Source organism: Pelodiscus sinensis, chromosome 30 (genome assembly GCF_049634645.1).
Source record: "Pelodiscus sinensis isolate JC-2024 chromosome 30, ASM4963464v1, whole genome shotgun sequence".
In the NCBI taxonomy this organism is placed as follows: Eukaryota; Metazoa; Chordata; order Testudines; family Trionychidae; genus Pelodiscus; species Pelodiscus sinensis.
In genome coordinates, this window is record NC_134740.1 from 8,351,627 (window position 1) to 8,374,277 (window position 22,651).

General features: G+C 47.4%; 2 protein-coding genes across 2 annotated transcripts; both read right to left on the reverse strand.

Moving 5' to 3' along the window:
* Window positions 1–5,061: 5,061 nt before the first annotated feature.
* Window positions 5,062–6,402, reverse strand: LOC102448201 (olfactory receptor 14C36-like). Its single transcript, XM_025189220.2, has one exon. It carries the CDS (start codon window positions 6,375–6,377, stop codon window positions 5,442–5,444), a length of 936 nt encoding a protein of 311 aa, XP_025045005.2. The 5' UTR covers window positions 6,378–6,402; the 3' UTR covers window positions 5,062–5,441.
* Window positions 6,403–16,515: 10,113 nt separating this feature from the next.
* LOC102447697 (olfactory receptor 10A4-like) lies at window positions 16,516–22,090 on the reverse strand. Its single transcript, XM_006132136.3, has 3 exons — window positions 21,661–22,090; window positions 20,648–20,758; window positions 16,516–18,929 (listed from the first exon to the last, which is right to left on the reverse strand). The coding sequence occupies exons 2-3, from the start codon at window positions 20,648–20,650 to the stop codon at window positions 17,970–17,972; spliced, it is 963 nt and encodes a 320-aa protein (XP_006132198.3). The 5' UTR covers window positions 20,651–20,758; window positions 21,661–22,090; the 3' UTR covers window positions 16,516–17,969.
* Between the last annotated feature and the right edge of the window lie 561 nt (window positions 22,091–22,651).

A 22,651-nucleotide genomic window follows, 5' to 3' on the forward strand; every position in this document is an offset into this window, starting at 1 on the left:
GCTAAAGTCAAGGTCTATCACATCCACTGACTTTCCCACATCCACAGAGCCAGTTACCTCATCATAGAAGCTAATCAGATTGCTCAGTGTTAGCCGACGGTCAGGGCTGTGTGTGTGTGTGTGTGTGTGTGTGTGTGTGTTTTCGAGAAAAGGTTTAACGTCCGTGTTTTTACTGCTAGGACCGGGGTCCCATCACAGAGGGTGGCCAGCAGGCCAACAGACGCCCCGTTATATAGGAAGAGCTTATTACACCTTAGATTTTAGCTGCTAGAACACAGGGTTCCTTCACAGCGGGCAGCCTGGGAAAGGCTGAAAGGTGCCCCAACGGATCTGTCACCTGGGAGTGACATAGATCCAAACGCCCAAGCTCTTCCTATGCCTGTTTCTTTATGACCGGCTGAAGTTTTTTTAAATTGTGCTTGGTTTTATTACAGCAACTGAAGGAGTTAGGTTAAAGCTTAAACAGTTACAGGTTTATTAAAGAAGCTTATAAAGTATATGGTTACAATGGTTATTGCTTTATTTTTTAAATGCTAGCAAATATATAAATTTTAAAAATGGTTACAAGAAAAAGGTAAAGATAGAAAATAGAAATAATGGTACCAAGTGACAGCTTAATCTTTAAAGAGCTCTAACACTATGTATATATATACTTAAACAAAGGACCACATCCAGGTACAATTTTTACCCTCTTCTGTGCCTCGACTCCAGCGTGTCAGGCCAGGGTCGGTCCCTCAATTCCTTGGAAAGACGAATACGAGGTGGGCGTCCCCTCTGGAACCTCAGGAGGTCAAACACCAAACCCGACCAGCAGATAGGTGGTAGATTGACACACAAAGTAAGTGTGCTGCTAAACTCATCTTTATACCCCTGGTGACCCGTATTCTCTTTCTTATTTTAAGATGCCGAATTATACTGGTCTGTTTGTGGCGCCAGTTTTTACAAGGGAGTTTCAAAATAATTTACACTTGTAAGAGAGGAAGACAGCTAAATTAGGAGTGCCGGATGTTCTTTGCTGGGCGGGAGATTCCTCCCCCCGCGGACGGCTGTGTGTTCGTATCAATATGGGTTAAGTCAAGGGCACTATGTGCAGCCTCTTGGTCAGCAATTAGTTTGACCACCCTCTTATCTTTGCTTACAGTTGTCCATGGTTACTGAGCCAGCATATCTGTACCTCCTGCTCCAAGGTTTTTAAAGATTATGCTGGGTTTTTTTGCTCTGTGTGTCCTGCATGCTTTTAAGCAAACAAAAATAAATGTTAAATAAGAAGGTTCATGTCTGGCTACAGTCAGGCATGACTTTGTGAATCCATGCTGACTATTCCTAATCACTTTCCTCTCTTCCAAGTGCCTCAAAATGGATTCCTTAAGGATCCCTTCCATGATTTTTCCAGGAACCGAGGTAAGAGGTGAAAGTAGGAATAAGGGATCTTCCGGAAAAGGGCTTATTTTCCGGAAAATCGTGTCTAGACTGGCGCTTTTCTCCGGCAGAAACCCCGAGCTGGAAAAAAGCGGAAGCCATGTAAATGCAAATGCCGTGGGGGATATTTAAATCCCCCGCGGATTTGCAATTCCAAGTGTCTCATTAGCATCCCTTTTCTGGAAATGGGTGCCAATGTAGACACAGCCCAAGGGCTGTCTATCTTCATCCCATCTTGTGTCACTTAGCGCATTAGTCCAGGAGCCCATCTTGTTTGTGAATACAGAGGCAAAGAAAGCATTGAGTACTTCCCCACATCATCTGTCACTAGGTTACCTCCTTCATCCAGTAGGGGCCGCACACCCTCTCTGATCACCTTCTTCTTGTTAACATGCCTGTAGAAACCTTTCTTGTTATCCTTCACATCCTTAGCCAGTCGCAATTTCATCTGCACTTTTGCCTTCCTGATAACCCCCTGACATTCTGGAGCTATACATTTAAACCCCTCCCTGGTCATTTGTCCAAGTTTCCACTCTTTGTAAGCTTCCTTTTTGTGCTTAAGTTCACCAAGTATTACCCCCGGTCTCCTACCATGTTTGCCGCTCTTGCTACGCATCGGGATGGTTTCTTTCTGTGCCTTCAATAAGGCTTCTTTAAAATACTGCCAGCTGTCCTGGACCCCTTTCCCCTTCATGTTAACATCCCAGGGGATTCTTTCCATCAGATCTCTGAGGGAGTCAAAATCTGCTTTTTTGAAGTCCAAGATGTGTATTTTACTACTCTCTTTTCTTCCTTTCGTCGGGATCCTGAAATCTGCCATATCATGATCACTGCTTCCCAGGTCGTCACCCACCTCCACTTCCCCTATTAGTTCCTCCCTGTTTGTGAGCAGAAGGTCAAGCTGTGGTAGCAGCAACTTGTGCACCAGCCGTGACTTCTCCAGTCGCTTTAGTACAGGGAGTTCTGCCCCCAGTGGCTGTGACATGCTGTAAATTGAGCTGGATTTCTCCACACAAAGTACCGTTTATTTACCACTGAGGGAATCAAGTGTGACATACCAGAGAACATGCCACAGCACTTACAGATCTGTCTCTGCAAAACTTTAGTAGCACAGAAATTTGGACTCATTATTCGTAAGAACATGAGACCATCCAAACAGCCAGACTGGGTAAGACCAAAGATCCATCTAGCCCAGTGTCTTGTTTGTTGGCAGTCACCAATGGCAGGTGTCTCAGAGGGAGGGATCACAACAGGGAATCCTCACGTGATTCCTCCCTGTCACCCACCTCCAGAAAAACAGGCTAGGGACACCATCCCTCCCCATCCTGGCTAATAGCCATTGATGGGCCTAACCTCTATGAATCTATCTAGCTCTTTTTTCAACCCTGTTAAAGTTCTAGCCCTCACTTCATGCTCTGGCAAGGAGTTCCACAGGTTGACTGTGGAGTGAAGGAAAACTTCCTTTTGTTTGTTTTAAACTTGCTACCCATTAATCATTTGGTGACCCCTAGTTCTTATATAGTGGGAATAAATAAATAACTTTTCCTTATTCACTTTTTCCAAACCAGTAATGATTTTATAGACCTCTATCTGACCCCCCCTTAGTCTCATCTTTTCTAAGCTGAAAAGTCCAAGTCTTTTAAATCTCTTTTCATATGGGACCCATTCCAAACCCCTCATCATTTTTGTTGCCCTTTTCTGAACCTTTTCCAATGCCAATATATCTTTTTTGAGATGTGGTGACCACATCTGTATGCAGTATTCAAGATATGGGGTACCATGGTTTTATATAGAGGCAATAAAATATTCTCTGTCTTATTCTCTATCCCTTTTTTAATGACTTCTAACATTCTTTTTGCTTTTTTCAACTGCTGCTGCACACTGAGTGGATATTTTCAGAGAACGCTCCACAATGACTCCAAGATCTCTCTCTTCAGTAAATTGTAGCCAAATTAGTCCCCATCATATTGTATGTATAGTTGAGGTTTTTTTTCCAATGTGCGTTTATTTACATTTATCAATGTTAAATTTCATTTGCTATTTTGTTGCCCAATCACTTAGCTTGGTGAGATCTTTTTGAAGCTCTTCACAGTCCGCTTTGGTCTGAACTGTCTTGAGCAGTTTGGTATAATCTGCAAATGTTGCCATCTCACAACATTTCTCTTGATCATTCATTTGTACATAAGGGCTGCGTCTAGACTGGTAAGTTTTTCTGCAAAAGCAGGTGCATTGCGGAGAAACTTGCCAGCTGTCTACACTGGCTGCTTGAATTTCCGCAAGAACACTGACTCCCTACTGTCTGAAATCAGTGCTTCTTGCAGAAATGCTATGCTGCTCCCTTTCAGGCAAAAGCTCTCTTGCGCAAATGCTTTTGTGCAAGAGAGCCAGTGTAGTTAACGCGGTATTGTTTTGTGCAAAAAAGCCCCAATCGCGAAAATGGTGATCGGGGCTTTCTTGCGCAAAACCGCATCTAGATTGGTACGGATGCTTTTCCGTAAAAAGTGCTTTTGTGGAAAAGTGTCCGTGCCAATCTAGACACTCTTTTCTGCAAATGCTTTTAACGGAAAAACTTTTAAAAAACGTTAAAAGCATTTGCAGAAAATCATGCCAGTCTAGACGTAGCCCCAAGTTGAAAAGTTTTGGTCCTACGACAGACCCTTGGGGGACCTCACTGTTTGTCTTTAGGAAACATTGCCATAACTTTCTCTGCCAAAACCACTTTCCATCATAGCAAGAACAATTGAGTATCTATCTATCTATCTATCTATCTATCTATCTATCTATCTATCTATCTATCTATCTATCTATCATCATTATAACACACATATATATGGTTCTATGTGTCCTTACACATAAATAACACAATAATAACCCATCAGCATTCAAATATTCATTTGAGCAAGAACCAAGCTACTAGATACCTGGACAAACTGTTTTACAATGCGTCATTAATGAAGAAAGCAAAACTTGAGGGCCCTTAGAAAAACCCATTCCAAAAATTGTGATGTTGACCTCTTGAATAGATGACAAAATAAACAGACATCACATTTAATCAAGTGTACTCCACCTTCTCAAGCTCCAAACCCCAAAGCCAAGTGGATCAAAAGAAGTCAACCCTAAATCAACAAAGCAGCTAGCTGTATTAAAAGACAGAAATTCCAGATGCATTCTTGCATTAGTTTAGTAACAAAAAATGATTTATTATCCAGACTCAGTTTGACTTTTGGTAACATTGCCATAGCTTTCTCTTCCAAAGGCTCTTTGCATCAAAGCATTTATTTGTGTACATAAATAACATTACAAATAAATAATCTATATAAATATGAATGGTTCAAAGTGCTCTAACGCATTGCAAATAACACAATAAAATCCTGTCAGCCTTAAAATATAATTTGAGCAATACTTCACCTAACCAGACACTTTCAGCAATAAGGACAGCAAAACTTGAGGTCCCTTAGAAAATCGCCTTAAAGAAATTATGACACTGATCCATTGAATGGGTGACAGAATGAATGGACCTCCAGTTTAATCCAGAACACTCCACTCTCCCAAACGCCCACCCCCTTAGCTAACTGGAACGAAAGAAAAAGTCAACCAAAGTGAAAGAAAGTTAAGGGGGAAAAAAACTAATAAAGAAGCAAAAACTCTCATATCCCATCCACAAATTTGATCCCATAAAAGTAGAAGTACCAAAAGCCTCATGAAGTACATTTGACTTACTACTGGCTCATGATATTCTATGCAACATGCTCAGATAGCGCAGTTACAGCAACAGTAGAAATCCTGAAGGCCAACAGATAGGTGTTTATGTAGCTCTATGGACAGATATTTAGATTCTGATGTCATACACACTGGGGTCACCCAAAACTAATTCATTTCACTCCAGTGCAGCTAGTGCAGAGTTTATAGCTTCCTAATCCCATTGCACGTCATGGTGGGAAATAGACCATTTTGCCAGCTGGTGATAACAGCTACACTCCGTCTCAGAATGCGATCAGAGCCGAGGAGCACTGATGGATATTTTAATTCTTGGGGAATAACCTCCACCCCAGCAGTTTCTTCAGGGCAGCTTTGATCTCTTTGTTCCTCGTGCTGTAGATGACCGGATTCATCATGGGGGGTACCACGGCATAGAGCACACCCACCGCCAGATCCAGAGCGGATGCAGAGCTAGAGGAGGGTTGCAGGTGGCTGAAGGTGCCAGTGCAAACAAACAAGGAGAACACAGCGAGGTGGGGGAGGCAGGTGGAGAAGGCTTTGTGCCGGCCCTGCTCCGAGGGGATTCTCAGCACCGCTCTGAAGATCTGCACGTAAGACACAATGATAAAAACAAAGCAGCTTAAGGCTAAAAATGCCCCCAGAGCAATAGCCACACCTTCACTGTGGTAGGAGTCAGAGCAGGCCAGCTGGAGGAGCTGGGGGATATCACAGAAGAACTGGTTGATGATATTGGACTGGCAGAAGGGTAAACTGAAGGTGCTCCCGGTGTGCAGGGCAGAGTAGGCAAAACCAGTGATCCAGGCGCAGGCAGCCATGTGGACACAGGCTCTCCTGTTCATCACTCGCTCGTAGTGCAGGGGCTGGCAGATGGCGACGTATCGGTCATAGGCCATGATGGTGAGTAAGGCAATTTCAGTTGCACCAAAGATGAAAAAGAGAAAGACTTGAGCAACACACCCAGCATAGGAAATCACCCTGGTGTCCATGAGGGAGTTGGCCATGGATTTGGGGACAATGACAGAGATGAAACCGAGGTCCAGGACTGACAGATTTGCCAGCAAGAAGTACATGGAGGTGTGAAGACGGTGGTCGAGGGCTACGGCTGAAATGATGAGAAGGTTCCCCACCAGGGCTGCCAGGTAAAGCACCAGAAACACCACAAAGTGCAGAATCTGCAGCTCCCGCACGTCAGCGAACCCCCGGAGCAGGAACTCTGTCACGGTGGTTTGGTTGGGCATGTCCTTCCTCAGCGTGTCATGTGGTGGCTGCGGAGGGAAGGAGAGACCAGGGTGCAATTCAGGAATGGCCTTGATTCCTCTCAGGACTGATCAAGATATAGGTGATGACACCTCTCGTTGCCCTTCCCCAGGGGTTCTTCCACTCACCTGCTCTGTGATCTTGGGCTGCTTATTTGCCCTCCCTGTGCCTTTTTCCACTCTACCGTTTCTCTGCCTTCTCTGCCAGGATGGTGAGCTCTAGGGGGCACAGGCTGTATCTGATTTCTATGCTCACAGAATTTGTGTTTAGCTGGCAGGAAAGCAGAAGAAAGCACACGGAGGTGATGTTAAATATCTGGGTTCTAATTCCATTCTCTGTCCTCAGTCAGGGATAAGAGAGACAAACCTTGGGGAGGGACTTCTATACCCACAGCACTAGGATGTTTAATGCCTGGGCTGCTTACTCAGCTTTACCATTTGGCAAATATCCCTCTGAAATAGAAATAAACACACTGCAATAGTGTGGCTGGGCTTGTATTTTAATACCTTGGATGATATCAGTGTTCCCACCCTCGTTTAATTCTCAGTTTCCCATGTGGCTATTGAAACATTTTCTCTTTCATTTACGGGTTGAACCTCTCTAGTTCAGGACTCTCAGGACCTGACCGGCACCAAACCAGAGAATTTGACAAACTAGGGAAGGGCAATACTGTCTACCAGCATTACCAGCACTTCCACTGCTTGCTAGGCTCTTAGAAGACATTTGGGGTAAATTAGAGCTAAATAACGGCACAGAACACTGAGAGCCAGGACTGGTTGCTGTAAAAAAACTTTATGGGACTGTGTGAAATTTGGCCACACCCTTGATAAGAGGACATCTGGCTGACAGAAATCATGCTGGACCATGGATGTTGCTGAACCTGAGAGTGACACCACAGAGATTCAACCTGTATTTCAAAAGAAAACACTTTTCCCTTGAAATAATTGAAACATCAAATGTTTGAATATTAAATACTTGATGTTAAATGGAATACATTTTCCAGGGAAGTCTCCACTATTCTTGAAAACATGACCTATTGTTTAGAAAATTCAGAAGTTATTTCTATTTCAGTGAAAATATTTCAGTTTTCAGCTATTAACTTCAAATTCTCTGGTTCTCAATGAACAAAAAGAATAACAAACACAGTTTGCGTTTTCACAATTTCTATGAAAACTCAACTGTTCTCTCCTGGAGAAAAGATCCTGAAAGATTCCAGTTGTAACTCTCAGTTGTAATATTAAATTTGCCTAGTACATTAACACCTACACATGTTTAACTCCAATAACACACTTACTGTGCCGGTGCCATTTCCAGCCGCTGGTGCAGGTGGCAATTCCCCACCAGGATTCTTCCATCAGTGACTGTCTGGGTGAATAATGCCCCCAACACTCTGTTCCCAGCAGCTATTTCCTGCCCCTCCACCAGATCCCCTGAGGTGCTGGGTCTCTGCAGTTCCCAGCAGCCAGAAACTCGCTCCACAGATGGGTGCTCACTGCTCCCCTCCTCAGGCAGGCTGGGCGGAGACGTGAACCACTCCCAACACTGAAACTGTTAGATCTTCTTGCTGTTAAGACAATATTTAAAATAAAATACTAATAGATAGATAGATAGATAGATAGATAGATAGATAGATAGATAGATAGATAGATAGATAGATAGATAGATAGATAGATAGATGGGGTGTATAGTGATAGATAGAGGGAAGAGGAGTATGGGGATAGGTTTAGGGTTTAAGGATAGGGTTAGGATTCAGGTTAGGGTTTGGGTTAGGAGTTAGGTTAGGGTTTAGGGTTAGGGTTAGAGTTATAGGTTGGGTTAGGGTTAGGGTTGTGTTAAGGGTAGGGTAGAGTTAGGGCTATGGGCTGTGTTAGGGTTAGGTTTGGTTTAGGGTAGGGTTTGGATTAGGTTTATGGTGGGTGGTTAAAGGTTAAGGTTACTGTTATGGCTTGGGTTAGGGTTAGGATTAAGGTAAGGGTTACAGGTTGTGTTAGGATTACGGTCAGAGTTAGGGTTAGGATTTAGGGACTGGGGGCTGACATGGAGGACCTGGGGAGATTGGGTGCAGTGGGGCTCTGGAAACAGGAGGCTGGCACTGGGGGTGTGTGGTGTTGAGGGGTCTCTAAGCTTTAAGGTGCGGCCTCCCCTAGGGTCCTTAATACCTTCTCTAAGTGGTATCATCTTTGGTGATACAATAATATCATCAATGTATGCCACTGCATACTCATCGTGGGGTGCCAAGACTTGATTCATCAGCCGCTGAAATGTGGCAGCGGCTCCATGTAGTCTGAAAGGCATCATCGTGAATTGGTAGAGCCCAAAAGGGGTTGGGAATGCTGTTTTGGCTTTCGTCATCGGTGTCAATGGGATCTGCCAATAGCCTTTAGTGAGATCAAGTGTCGAGATATATCTGGCCCTCCCCAGACGTTCCAGTAGCATGTCTACCCGGGGCATGGGGTAGGCATCGAACTGGGAGATGGCGTTCACCTTGCAGAAGTCGACGCAAAACCTCACTAAGCCATTGGGCTTGGGGACCAGCATGATGGGGCTCCTCCACTCGCTTCGGGATTCTTCCACCACCCCTAGAGCCAACATTTCCTTTAGTTCTTGGCGCACAGTGTCCCACATTTTCCTGGGTAGGGGTTGATGATTGTCCCGTACTTTCTGCCCTGGCGTTGTGGTGATGTGATGACTAATTAACGGGGTCCTTCCTGGTTTATCTGACAACACATGCGGGAACCGCACTATGAGTTCTTGCAGCTGTTGCTGTTGTCCCTTCTCCAGGTCTTGCCCAATGTCCACCTGGGGGCGCTCCATCGAGGCTCCCACTTGCGGCCCCAACTCGTCCTCCGGGGGAAATGGGGTGATCAGCATTGCCTCCCTCTCCTTCCAGCCCTTCAGGAGGTTCACATGGTACACTCGTAAGTCTTTCCGCCGCCCTGGTAACCTCACCTCATAGTCGACCGGCCCCATCTTCCGCACGACTTCAAATGGTCCTTGCCACTTCACTAGCATCTTGGACTCGGAAGAGGGCAACAAGAGCAACACCCGGTCCCTGGGTTGAAAAGTCCGCACCTTCGCCTTCTGGTTGTAGTGACACGCCTGTGTTTCCTGTGCCGTCCGCAGTTTCTCCTGTGCTAGCCGGCCTAATTCTTCTAGCCGCTCTCGCAATTGTAAAATATAGTGGATGGACCCCCGGGCGCGTCTTTCTTGTCCCTCCCAAGTCTCTCTCACTAGGTCCAGAATCCCCCACGGTCGCCGCCCATATAATAATTCAAAAGGAGAAAATCCCGTGGATGCGTGGGGAACCTCCCTTACAGCGAAGAGAAGAGCTGGAAGCCACCTGTCCCACTGCCGCGGGTCGTCTTCAACGAATTTGCGCAGCATCGACTTCAGCGTCCTGTTGAACCGTTCCACCAGTCCATCCGTCTGGGGGTGGTACACGGAGGTTCTCAAGGATTGGATGTTCAGTAGGCGACACAGTTCTGTTATCAGTTTGGACGTTACGTTAGTTCCCTGGTCTGTTAGGATCGTCTAAGGGAGGCCCACCTTGGCAAACACTTTTAAAAGTTCATCAGCAATAGCATGGGCGGTCGTGATCCTTAGGGGAATTGCCTCTGGGTATCGAGTGGTGTAGTCCACGATGACCAAAATGTATTTGTTCTTGTCGGTGCTTCACTCCAGCGGCCCGACCAGGTCCAGTCCTACCTGTTCAAAAGGCGTCCCTACCATGGGCAGTGGGACCAATGGGGCGCGGGGAACCCCACTGGGGTTAGCACGTTGGCATTCGGGGCACAATGCACAATAGTCCCTCACAGCGTGGTGTACCCCCGGCCAGAAGAACTGCTGGGCTAGTCTGCATAATGTTTTTTCCCAGCCTAGGTGGCCGCCCAAGACACGTCGTGGGCCAACCGCATCAACGCCATCCAAAACCGTTGGGGTACCAGCAGCTGACAGATCTCGGCTTGGGTTTGTGGATCTTGGGTCAGGCGGTACAACAGATCACCATGTACCTCGAACCGCGGGCCTTGGGGCCTCTCTTGGGGTGGCAGGTCTGTCGGCTCCGGTCCTCCTGCCTGCTCCCAAGCTCGGCTGAGGGTCGGATCATTCCTTTGTTCTTCTAGGAAGTCTTCGTCCAGGGCGATGTCGGCTGCTTGGGTGTCTATAGGGGGAGCGTCAATTCCAGGGGATCGTATGGCTCCCCTCCTGGCCCCCCTTGAGGTTCCTTCCCCGGGGTCTTCTTCCGTCGGCTGTCCGGTTAACGCCGCTTGTGGCTGTTCTGGGCCCCCCTCGCCGGGGTCCCCTCGCCTATGGCCCTGCAGTAGGGCCCAAAAGTAGGCCAATCTCACCCTAACACCATGGGGTAAACCAGTCGGGGGACTACCCCTACTCTGCACAGCTCTTCGTGTGACCCGATAGCTAACTTCACCTAAGCCGTGGGGTACGTCTTCACGTTCCCATGAATATACTGTATTCTCACTGGGGGCCCCCATTGCTCTGTGTCGCCAACTAGGCCTTCCTCTATCAGAGTCTTCCCACCCCCGCCGCTAGTACTTGCCCATAGCTACAGGCCCTGGGGGTGCCCCTATCTTTCCCGGGGCCTCCCTGTCAGCTCCCTGGGCGGCCGGCCCCCCTCAGGGCTCCTCCGCCAGCCCAGTGCCCTTTCAATGGGGCTACAGTCTGTCCCACAGTCTTGGGCCCCGTCGCCGGATCCACTCCCGGTCCTCCTTGGGCAAACTTCTCAGGAGCTGCCCCATGGCCTCTCTATTACCTTTCCGGGGGAACATCTTCCCCTAGGCCCCCTCGAGCACCCACCCGACTAAACCCCGCTTTTTTTTTCCGCTCTAAGCACCAAAAAAAAAAACCTCTCTGCGCCCCCTTTTAATCAGGGGGGAGATCGCCGTGCCTACATTCTCCACCAGCTGTGGCGGGGTCCTCCCCGCCCCTTTCCCTTCTCCCCGTGATTAAAGCGCTAGCCACCGGCCCGGAGGCCTAGTCTAGTAGCTGCAACGGGCCCGGAGGCCTAGTCCACAGTCCCAGCAGGCCCTGAGGCCTAGTCCACACCCTGAGGGGTTGGGGTAGGGGGGTCCGGGCCCTCCCTCTCCACCGGACCCCAACCCAGGGCCCTAATGGTGGTGGGTGGTTCCCACCACTGGCTCAGCGGGGGTGGGGGTCTTCCCCGAAATGTGCTGAGCCCACCGGGGCCTTCTCTGCCCCTTGCCCTGGGTTGCTTCCTACCCCAGCCTTGTGGCCAACGGAGGTCCCACCTGGCGATGCTGGGCTGGCGGCGGCAGCAACATCAGCTGGTCCCATCTCTGGGGCAGCAGCGCAGGGGGTGTCTCCTGCAGCGGGGCGGGCGGCCCCCCGGCGTCGGCGTTGGGGGCGTGCTCGCCCCAGGGATGGTAGTAGCAATAGCGGCGATCCCTCCGGCTATGAATCTGGCGGCAGGTCTGGCGGCGGGCCTGCAGCTTGGGCCGGAGCGCCTTCCTCCCCGGCGGTCTGCCCCAGCTGAGCAGCCCGGCAGTCTTTTATAGTGAGGCTGCACTTCGAGCATGCCCAGTAGGGCTGTGAGGGAGGGGCATGCTCTACCCAATAAACGGGCTCCTCTCCCTCCTGCTCAGTGCGGGGCAGATTAGCCCCGTCACACTCCTTATGTCCACATCAGGTCTATTCTGTGCTGAATCCTGGAGAAGCAATAAACCTCTCTAGTCTACTGGCTGGCAGAGTCTCATCTTACTGCTCTGGGGGTGCAGAATCAGCCTTTCGTTTTAGTGTTGTCTGCACAAAAACAGGACAGTCCTGCTCCAGAGGAACCCTCAGCACTGTTTGGTGACCAGCAACATGCTGAGCCCTAGTCACAGCTGGCCAGTGTCTTGCTGGTGTGGCTGTCCACATTTTAGCTCCCCCCTGCCAGCTCACTCGGGGTCCCTCTGCAGCATAGCTCTCCCACGTGTTCACTGCCCTCGGGGGAGTGTGGGTGTCATACCCCTCCTCTCTCTGCTCATTCCTGGCATTTCCTATTTTCCTGGAACAACCAAACTCTGACTGTGCTTTAAGTTAGGAGAAGAGGAAGCTGCATCCCAAATTTGGTGGCCCCAGCTCTTACTGTTTAGGAAGAGTTCTCAAACAAACGGACTTGCAGACAGACAGACAGATTTACAAATGCACAAACAAAAGACAGAACTATGTAGTTCCACGAGGTGTACCGGTAGTTCGGAATAGGAAGCCTAGTCCGAACTACCTAGTTCGAGCCCCGTGTAGCCGCGCTGCACGGGGTTCGAACCAGCGGGGTTTTAAAAATGGCGGCTCCCCTCTTATGCAAATGAAGCCCGGGAAATTCAAATCCCGGGCTTCATTTGCAAGTGCGGTATGCCTACATTACCCCGCTAGTTCGAACTAGCAGGGTAGTGTAGACATACCCTCAGTAAAAATAATATTTTGAAAAGGAACTCAATTATCCAGGCACCCAGTGAAACATTTTTTCCATCTTCATCAAAGGGGAGAGCAAAATTGATTAGGAAATTTTTATAAATGTGAAAGAAATCTCTCAGAAAACATCTTGAAAGAAACCTAGACCGTGGACACCTTGAATACATGACAAAACAATCTGATATCCCCATTCATCAAACATACTCCAAACTTTCCAAATATTACCCCAAAAAGAGATCAAGACTCTGGTAAAAAGAGGGCCTAAAACATTAACCCTTGTATAAAAGGCCTGGCATCAGGCCTCGGCTAAAGTAGGCAGAAACAAGCAAACACACAAATCAAACCTCTCATACTGCAAGCACAATTTTTACCTCAAAAGAAAAGATGAGCTGGAGAATTCATTTAATCTATCAGACATTTAGCTACAATAATAGATATTCTAGGCAAAATGCTCAGGCTGTGTCTATACTACAGGAAAAAGGTACGCAAATTGCGCTCTGTAATAGATAGATAGATAGATAGATAGATAGATAGATAGATAGATAGATAGATAGATAGATAGATAGATAGATAGAGGGGGTGTGTGGGGATAGATAGATAGATAGATAGATAGATAGATAGATAGATAGATAGATAGATAGATAGATAGATAGATAGATAGATAGATATTTTGATTCTCATCTTAGTCACAGCGCAGTATAGTCCTTCACCAATTCATGTGAACTAATCCAATTTTATGACTTCATAACTAGATTGCACCTTACGTTCTCAAGGAGACAATTTTCACATCAGCTGATACTATCCAGAATGAAATCACTGTAAGAATCAAAGACCTCACTAATCTCTGGTGACTAACCTGCGCCAGGTATTCAAAGCCACCAGTGCAAATTAATAAAGAGAACACAATGAGATGGGGGAGGCAGGTGGAGAAGGCTTTGCGTAGGCCCTGCTCCGAGGGGATTCTCAGCACTGCTCAGAAGATCTGCACATAAGACACATTGATAAAAACAAAACAGATGAAAATTACAAACACAAGAGGTGGCCATCTCCATCACCATTTCCAAAACCATGGCCAACTCCCTCATGAACACCAGGTCAATTTCCTATGCTGGATGCGTTGCCCAAGTCTTTCTCTTCGTCTACTTTGCTGCAGCCAATATTGCCTTACTCACTGTCATGGCCTACGACCGACACATCGCCATCTGCCAGCCCCTGCACTACGAGCGAGTGTCAGCCGATTGTCAGGGCAGTGAGTGGTGTGTGTATGTGCTGTTATACACCCAAGACTTCAACTGCTGAGACCGGGATCCCTTACAGCGGGCAACCTGGAGGAGGTTGACGGGCGCCCCAATAAGTTTACAGGGAGAGCTTATTACATCTCAGATTTTAGCTGCTAGAATGCAAGATTCCTTTGCAGCGGGCAGCCTTAGGGAAAGACTGAGAGATGCCCCAATGGATCTATCCCCTGGGAGTGACACAAATCCAAACGCCCAAGCTCTCCCTATACCTGTCCCTTATGACCAGCTGAAGTTCTTTTAAATTGTGCTTGGTTCTGTTACAGCAACTGAAGGAGTCAGGTTAAAGCTTAAACAGTTACAGGTTTATTGAGGAAGCTTATAAATCATATGGTTACAATGGCTATTGCTCTATTTCTTAATTACTAGAAAATATAGATCTTAAAAATGGTTACAAAGAAGATAAAGATAGAAAAATAGAAATAATGGTACCAAGTAACAGCGTACTCTTTCTATGGGTACACTTAAGACAGAGGACCACATCCAGGTACAATTTTTACCCCCTTCTGTGCCTCTCGACTCCAGCGTGTCAGGCCAGGGCCGGTCCCTCAATTCCTAGGAAAGACGAAAATACGAGGTGGGCGTCCCCATAGAACCTCAGGAGGTCAAACACCTAACCCGACTAGCAGGTAGAGGGTAGATTGACACTCAAAGTGAGTGTGCTGCTGGACCCATCTTTATATCCATGGGGTCACGTATTTCTCTTTCTTATCTGTGATGCCAAATAGTGCTGGTCTGCCTTTTGTGAGACCAGTTCTTACAAGGGAGTTGTGAACTTAATTTACACTTGTAAGAGAGAGAACTAAATTGGAAGTACTGGAGATTCTTTTCTCAGTGGGAAATTCCTCTCCCAGGGACTGTGTGTGATCGAATCAACATGGGTGCCAGCCGGGCACTTCTCGCAGCCTCGAGGCCAGCTTATTGCCTTAATCGCTCTCTCCTCATATCTATGTTTTCAGCTTCTCAGGATCAGATGAGCCAGCATAGACTATGCTGATTTTATTGCTCCTTCTCTGTCCTGTATGCTTCAGGAACCTCAGAGAGGCAAATAAGATGGATGAGATGGGGGTGGGGTCTGTCTAGCTACATTCCACCCCCTGATATGACACACCACATCCTGGGAATGCAAGATGGTGGCTTGCCAGCATCTCTTGTCCACCTTGGAGGAATCTAAAAGTTCCCAATGGCCTGATTAGAGGGTTCAGGATCTAGGAATTGGCTAGGGTTCTTTCCTAGTGCTTTATATCAAAGGTGCACACAAGAGATAGCTACATTAACTAGGCATTGCACAATACATAGGGTTATGCAGAAAAGGAGTACAACAATCAAAACAATTAAAACAGTGGTCAGAATAGAGTGTAGGAAAGGAGTTAGGGAAAGTTCTAGCTGTTGGGCTAACCAATTTAGCCATGAGTTGTTTACATTCTTAGTTACAGCATGTCTAACCCCTACCGTCCCTTGCAGTGGGCAATGCTGAGCTTCCAGAATGCTAAGATTTGTAAAATGTTACCAATACTTGTACAGGGCTACAGGGCTTTGTGCCCCGGGGTCACGACACCGGTCAGAGGACACCAGAAGTGTTCCTGGCTAAGCAAGCACAAATATGGTGGATCTCAAATATAAACAAACAGAATCCCCAGCCACAAAGCAGATGGCAAGGATCCCCAGGAGACTTGGAGTGACGATCAGCATGGGAACCATGTTCACAGACAGCTACAGGCAGCTGCATCATCCTTGTTCTCTGATGAAATGTCCCTTCAGCCCAGCAGGGGAAGGGTCTGCTCCCACAAGTGAACTGTGTCCTGTCTACCACAGAAAACACCTGGATCTAATTTACAGCAGGACTGGAGACCTGTGTCTCCCCCTGACCTCAGTGTGACCTCAACCCCTTGGCCAATCAGGACCATTCCACGTCTACACTGACCAATACAGGACAAAAGCTCAGACAAAGAAACGGCTTTTTTTTTTTTTTTTTGCATTGGCTGTAACAAATCGGGACACAACAGGAGTAATGAATTCCCCAGGCACTAATTAATCTTCTGGCATGCTCTGAGGATGGGGATTGCTTCTGACACAAGGGGAATTCACAGCTCTGAGTGAGCAAGAGAGTCTAAAAACTGCAGGAACTGGAAAATCGAAAAGCTTGATGATTTTTCTGACCAAAGGCTGGGCCCACCCCATCCCTTTGTTTTGACTTTCCATTGTACCTTCAAAGTACAGTTTCCCCTTCCCCAACCTTACCATCTGCTGCCCCTAGCGCCCATTATATACTATACGGATTCATTCCCCACCTCCATCCTCTGCTGCCCTAGTGCCCATTATACAGTATAGCCGCCCCTTCCCCACCCCCACCCTCTGCTGCCCTAGTGCCCATTCTACAGTATAGCCGCCCCTTCTCCCTCAGCTGTCCGCCCTGTTTCCTAGTTTCTCAGACAAAGGGAATATTGTCTCTGTTTATCATGAAATATTTTTGTTTCTTGAGTCTTCCAACACAGTTATCTTGTGAAATATGAATGTAAATGAATCCTCCTATTATATCAAAGAGAAATAATAAAATGATCCCATGCTGCCTCTCGGAGCCTCCGTGTATTTTTCATTTTCCTATGAGTGAATTCTGGGGAAGCTGAGGGAAGACAGGAAGAGGCGTGTAACCCAGAGGTGCTGAGATCACAGAGGGGCAGTGAAATCTGCTCTTTGCCTGAACTTACAGCCGATTTAGCTGCTAATATCCCCATTTCAGTTGTGCCTGCCGATGACCCGGGCCCTCGGCTTTCCCTGTCTAGGTTCATGAAAGAGCAGAGCCAGGGAGAAAAAGTTTTCAGTTGCAGTTTATTGTCGCTGGGCAACCATGGAGACAGACAAACATGCTGCACAGCGTTTCTCAAAATACAAATATAGGTTGGTATTTTTATGATAGCCTTACACAGTCCCACCCACAGAGGCATTCGGTGTCACGTTGGTAACATTGAGTGAACCTCTGACAGTTCTAGGAGTTTTGGACACAGGTGCAGGTTCCCGTGTAGAGTATGAAATGCAGACAGTGAGTGTCTCCCTCAGGAACAGTGGAGGGAAATTCCCTGGCCTTCCTAGAGCAGGCGTCAAGTTGGATACTCAGAATGGCCCCTTACAACCCCCCAATCAAGGAGTCTGTGCTGCGCAGCGTTGTGCTCCAATGCCACCCGCCTGCCCAGCCCTCTGGGCTTGTGCAAAAGGCAATGGAAGTGCAGGGCCATCTCCCGGAGCAGGTGTGTGACCCGGTCAGGTGGGGCATTGAAAGAGACATCACAGCCTGACCTAGGGAGTCTGACCAAGGGAGCCAGGAAGAATATTTATATTTAGGCCTCGGAGAACAGGGACGCATTCGATACACCCAGCTCAACCCAGGACAAAACCTGAAATGCTTGTCTGCATCAAAGGGAGAAACCCAAATGGACTTTCTGTAGACCAGGTTGGAAATTTTCACTTTTAAAAAGTTGGTGAAAATTTTTCTGAAAGTTTTCTGAGGAGAAAGTTTTCTGAACTATTTCTCATTTTGAGTTTTTCCCTCCTTTAGGATTTCAAGATTGGAAGGTATAAAATCAGGAAATAACTTTGATTAAATATTCTCTGCTGATGGTTCAGTAAATTTAGATTTCACTGTAACAGAGAGAGAAATTTTCCTTGTATTTACATTTACTTTTATGGTAACAATATTTTCTCTTCTAATGTGCCTGAATGGTTTGCAACAAGTCATAATTATGCAAGAGGCTAAATATCAGTTAAAAATGAGTGTCATCAGGAGAAATTCAGAAAATATTAATGATTTTCTTTTCCAACGTTTCAGGTAACTCTTCTTTTCATTCTCTAATTTCTCTAGTTGTGAGAAAAGATGGTCTTCTCTAGAGTTTTTCTGAAGGCTCCATGCACCTCTTTGTTCCTCAGTGTGTATATTAACGGATTTAACATGGGTGTCACAACTGTGTACAGGAGGGAAATCCAGTGATCACTCTCTGGGGTGTAGCTAGACTTGGGTTTCATATAAGTTATAATGCAAGTTCCATAGAACAAAGTCACCACCACGAGGTGGGAGGAGCAGGTGGAGAAGGCTTTACGCCTCCCCTCTGCCGATGGCAGCTTGATGATAGTGGAGATGATGAGGATGTAGGACAGGAGTATCAGTACAAAAGGGCCCATGATGAACAGCACCGACACAGTCAAGCCCAGGATCTCGTTCTTCCATGTATCGGCGCACACCATCTTCTCTATTGGCCGGATGTCGCAGAAGAAGTGGGGGATGCGGTTGGAGCCACAGAAGGGCAGGCTGAAGAACCACATGGTCTCAGCTGATTCCGCCAAGAGGCCAATGGTCCATGAAACACCCGCAAGCAGTGCACATGCCTGGCCACTCATGATGGTTGTGTAGTGCAAGGGGCGGCATATGGCCACATAGCGGTCGTAGGCCATGGCTGAGAGGAGGCAGCATTCCGTGAGGCCCAGCGTGGTGAAGACCAACATCTGGACCATACATCCCACAAAGGAGATGGACTTTTGCTCCACCAGGAGGTGAACCAGCAGCTGAGGGGTCACATTGGTGGTGTAGCAGATTTCTAGGAAGGACAGGTTCACCAGGAAGAAATACATGGGGGTGTGCAGGGAAGGATTTAGCTTTATCAGGAGGATAATGAGCAGGTTCCCCATCAAGGCAACTAGGTAGATGACCAGAAGCAGCAGGAAGAGAAGTATTTGCAGCTCGTTAAGGTAGGAAAAGCCCACAAGTATGAACCCATCAGAAATGGTCTGGTTCTCGCCAAGCTCGCTCACAGAATAGGTCATCTGCAGGGGTGAGAAAGGAAGAGACACTGGAGCTGAATCTGTGGAACACCAAACCTGTGGCCGTGAATTGAACAAGTCAGGCTAGGTCACCATCCTTTGGGACCCTCTGCAGTAAAACCAGCTGCAACTCAATATGGAAATGTGTTCTGAGGCGCTCTGAGCAACAGGACTAAACTGGAGTCTCTGTCACTCGGGCAGTCTAGATCAGCTAGAGATGTGACTAGATAGATGGAGTCACAGCTGATTTACAGTAGACATGGCTCTGATATTCAAACTCCAAAGGAAACTCATCAGTCTCCAACAGCGTTTGACCCCACTCTCCGGGGTCTATTCTTCCACTGCAGAGGAAACTGTTCTATCCTCATAGAAACTGAAAAGAAATGAGTCTTTCTATCTCTGGGGGTGTTATTCTGCTGTCACGTTTCAATGATAAGATTTTATCCTACGGGGCCAAATTCTCATCTCGCACATAGGAGCCGTGTTATGTTCATGCAAATATTCCCTCTGACTTCCTAACTCACATGAGGGGGGCGGCTCCCAGGAGTAAAGTGTAAGTAGGGAGACCAGCATAGTTAAAGCCCTCCGGAGAGTGAAAGAATGCCGGGCCAACTCCCATCTCTAATGGGCGAAAGCTGAAACCCAAGGAGGATCCCTGACATTTCTGGCACTCTCATTTTTCCCAAAATGGGAGAGGTGAATTCCGGTCAATTCTCTCATTCTCCGAGTGACATTGGACATGCATTGGCTTCTCTCAGTGTGGAACTGAAGGCCTCAGGCCAGATTCTCATCTGGAATCAATCTCACAGCCTGGGCTAGGGACACAGAGACTCAGTGATTTGCACCAATTGAGAATCTTTTCTCATTTAATGGATGTAAAGGGGCTGGAGGAGGCTAGATCCTCCCTACGCAAGATGCAATTTCCTTTATGCCAGATGATTTAATTTTCACAAGGGACGTCATAATAATGGGTAATGACATGAACTCCCACCAGAGTTGAAATAAACATGAGCATTTTGCATGTTTTTAGCACTTTCAATAACCAACCAAAAAAACATTAGGGGCGAACTGGGAATGAAAAAGTGAAGGGATCTGGTCTACTCAGAGAGTCGGCATTCCCAGAAATAGAAGTGGGGTGACACCAGATTTTGTGACACCACCATAAGACCAGTCTTTTGGAAATGCAACACACACGCACAAACACATGCACACACACACGCACAATCAAACACACACACGCACACACACAGACTCAATGTAATCAAACAGAGAAAATTAAATCAAGGGCATTCTCGGGGGTAGCACTGTACGACGGGCCCAGCACAGATCCAAAGGGAATGGAGATCTCTCAATAAGGAGTGAGAGAGAAGAGGTGGAAATACTTCTTCCTCTCGTTGGGGAACTTACATTGACATTTCTAAGAACAATCAGAAAAGTGACTACAAAGCTGGCTGGAAAATGGAAGGTCTGATGGAAATTCCAATATTCCAACACTCGTACTCACCCTGAATCGCTAGGGAACGTTGGAAGAGAGAAAACCTGAATTCTGCTGCAGAAGGGTCAATATAAAATCGCATGGAAAATACAAAGTGTCCTCAACATCAGTGTTTTCTCATGGAAAACATCAGTGCTGAGGAAACATTTATTGAGGTGGGATTTGTTTGATTGATGTGTTGGCTGGCAGTGGGAAAAGCTCTCCATAAATGGAGATGTTTACTCACCATGCAGAACAGGGTCTGTACAGGTTCTGGTCCCTAGGGGGTGAGTGATATTTTCATAGCTCTTCAGGGCATCTGGACACTCCATGGATAGTCAGGAGAACATGGAAGGAACTACAGAAACACATTAGCGGGAGAGAGGGATGAGATATATTAAACACCTCTTCACGCTGGCATAGCAGGCACAGGACATACTAAAAAAGGACTCTCTGAAAAGGGATCAGACCTTGCCCACTCACCCGACTATTCAATCCCAAGAAAGGACCCACATCAAGGAACAACATATCTCTTTGGGTTCAATGAAGAAGAAGGAGGAGGGTTGGGGAACAGAGGGGAGTAAGGATAAAAGGAGGAAAAACAATAAACAAACACTCCCACTACCACCACCCGCACCACAATTACAAGACCAAAGGAAACCTGAAGTAGACTCAAAAAATGGGGATGAACCTGTTTGCAGTTAGGTATCACTTTGCGGGGCACTTTATGGGGCCAAATCTTCATATGGTATAAATTAGCCTAACATCCCTGAAATATAGTTCACAACATGACATCTCATCCTATTATCTATCCCATAATAGATTTGGATCTACCGAAATTGAATAGAGAGACTGACAGATTCAGAGAACAATAGCTTAATTATCATTCTAATAAAAAGACTGTCAGGCGGAGTTGAATAGTGAGCTAGAGGAGGGTGTATGGGGATAGAGACAGAGAGAGACAAAGAGAAAGGGATGTGTGCATGGGGATAGATAGATAGATAGATAGATAGATAGATAGATAGATAGATAGATAGATAGATAGATAGATAGATAGAGAGCTGTGCTATATGGGGACAGGCAGACAGAGAGACGGGGAGTTGTATAGATCGATACATGCATAGAGCCTCTGCCCATGCATAGGACATTTAGATGAAGAAACCAGAGACAGGATGTTTCTCCCACTGCAGAGCAGGACACAACACCACTGCAGGTCACTGGGAGAAGGACAGCAGGTTCCATCCTTCATTCAGAGCCTACCATGGTTCAGAAGAGAAGTTCTGTCTCATGCAGAAAGGGCTAAATGCGTAGAAGGTAAAACCAGTGTTTTTATTTCACTCTCTGGCCTCGGGGATCTAGTCCCAGAAGTGATTGGTTTATAACATTCCTTGGAGGCAGAACAAGCCAGCCTCAGACTGTAACAGCACACAATTCCCCAGGTCCGTGAGTTCGGATGAACCGCCATCTTTAGCAACACAACGTGTTGTCTAGATGAGTGTCCTAAGGGCTTTACTACCTGTGGTGAAGGTTCTGTCTTTTTTTTTTTTGCAGAGACATGATGAGGAACACTGACTTGTCCAACACAACACACAGCGTCAGGGACACCCCCATTATACAGTATAGCCGCCCCTCGCCCACCCACCCTCTGCTGCCCCTAGTGCCCATTATACAGTATAGCCACCCCTTCCCCACCCCACCCTCTGCTGCCCCCTAGTGCCCATTATACAGTATAGCCGCCCCTCGCCCACCCACCCTCTGCTGCCCCTAGTGCCCATTATACAGTATAGCCGCCCCTTCCCCACCCCACCCCACCCTCTGCTGCCCCCTAGTGCCCATTATACAGTATAGCCGCCCCTCGCCCACCCACCCTCTGCTGCCCCTAGTGCCCATTATACAGTATAGCCGCCCCTCGCCCACCCACCCTCTGCTGCCCCTAGTGCCCATTATACAGTATAGCCGCCCCTTCCCCACCCCACCCTCTGCTGCCCCCTAGTGCCCATTATACAGTATAGCCACCCCTCGCCCACCCACCCTCTGCTGCCCCTAGTGCCCATTATACAGTATAGCCGCCCCTTCCCCACCCCACCCTCTGCTGCCCCTAGTGCCCATTATACAGTATAGCCGCCCCTTCCCCACCCTCCCTCTGCTGCCCCCTAGTGCCCATTATACAGTATAGCCGCCCCTTCCCCACCCTCCCTCTGCTGCCCCCTAGTGCCCATTATACAGTATAGCCGCCCCTTCCCCACCCTCC

Excerpts from the sequence above, each read along its gene's own strand:
- LOC102448201 (XM_025189220.2), bottom strand. The coding sequence starts at position 6,377 with ATGCCCAACCAAACCACCGTGACAGAGTTCCTGCTCCGGGGGTTCGCT.